Here is a 1,500-nt window from a genome sequence, read left to right on the forward strand (position 1 = left end):
CTCATCCGAAAGACGGTGCGCTATAACTTGTATTTCAGCCCTCCAGCTGAAACACAAGGAGTGGCAGCAATGGGAATTGAACCGTGGACATAGAGATCGCCACGGTTTAGCGTACACACAGTGGCTACCACAAGATTAGCCGACAGAGCTAAACTTCTCTCTTAATTATAGAGAACAGTTTGTATACTATCAATACAGAGGGAACAAAAGTCCAAATTTGTGATAGAGTTAAAAACAATCAACATTTGGTCCAAAGTTTTCTTGTAAAAAGTTAAAGTTATTACGTTAGTAGTTAATTTTTTTTACGTTACTGGTTAATGAAGTTTATTACGTTAGTGGTTGAAGTGTTATTATGTTAGTGATTAATGACTTATTACGTTAGTAGTTGATTTTTATTACATTAGTGGTTAATGTTACGTTAGTGGTTGTTTTTATTACGTTAGTGGTTAATATTACATTAGTGGTTGATTATTACGTTAGTGGGTGATACAGGCATCATGATATACGATTGAACAAGTACTGCTCCCTGTGGGACTTTGTGTAACTGCCTGCAGTTCGACACTTTGGTATTTATTGCTGTAACGTTTTTAATATATATAATATTTTAATATATATATTTTTAGAGTGGCGCTAACATTTTAAGCGTGGCGCAATCTTCGCTTTATTTTGTTATTTTTTGTTTATATATATATATATATATATATATATATATATATATATAGGCCTATATGGGAATGATGTTTTGCCCTACCTGACGTGTTATTGCACTAATTGCTGAGTACGTGCCCAAATACTTACGAAGAAAACCTCGCAACTAATTCTGTAGGAATCGGTTGAACACACAACCTCCAGATAACTAGCCGAGTGACGTGTCTTAACCACTAAACCACTTAGATTTCTTAGGGCTAGTGTTCAAGTATCAGTGTTCACTATTCGCGCTGACATTTCATTATTTTTTATTTATTAGGTACTTATCAGAAATGTAAAATATAGATTACCAATTACGCCGACGCATTTGTTCATGTTGTAATCTCCCATTGCCAATCCTGAACCGCTACACATGACCTTGCAGTTTCAGCGCATGCGCTAGAAGTATGCCTTGTACACGCGATTGACACTTTACGTCGATGATAGACAACTTATTTTCAGTGTGTCAGCTTATATAGCCAAAACCAAATCGTCTGTAAATCATAGGGCCACATAACGTCAGATATGTGAAGATCGTGACCATGTGCAGTATTTCTACCGAGTCAACTATGATCAGTCAACAAATACAAGCTTAGTACTTAGTATACATTTTTAATACATCTACGAAACAGCAGAAAGGTATTGAACTTTGTAATATCTATAAAAAAAGAAAAACAACTATTCGAGTCTTTTACTTCTGAGTTTACGAGGAAAACGTCCAGGCACGTACGCAGAATGACTAGATGTGAATACATATTGATATATCTCATTATCACCTTTTCTTTTATCTGCAAGTGTTATTCAGGTATACCG

At 35.3% G+C, this 1,500-nt stretch overlaps 1 protein-coding gene across 1 annotated transcript in view; it reads left to right on the forward strand.

Annotated features, from left to right (window-relative positions):
- The first annotated feature begins 1,171 nt into the window (after positions 1 to 1,171).
- LOC117120971 (mucin-22-like) overlaps positions 1,172 to 1,500 on the forward strand; it is a 9,169-nt gene continuing 8,840 nt past the window's right edge. The window contains exon 1 of the mRNA XM_033266073.1: positions 1,172 to 1,492. Within this exon, the coding sequence (XP_033121964.1) occupies positions 1,423 to 1,492 (70 nt within the window). The 5' untranslated portion in view covers positions 1,172 to 1,422. The remainder of the gene's footprint in view (positions 1,493 to 1,500) is intronic.

The sequence above is a fragment of the Anneissia japonica genome, unplaced genomic scaffold (genome assembly GCF_011630105.1).
Source record: "Anneissia japonica isolate Jap-2015-1 unplaced genomic scaffold, ASM1163010v1 scaffold1239_len605302_cov174, whole genome shotgun sequence".
NCBI lineage: Eukaryota > Metazoa > Echinodermata > Crinoidea > Comatulida > Comatulidae > Anneissia > Anneissia japonica.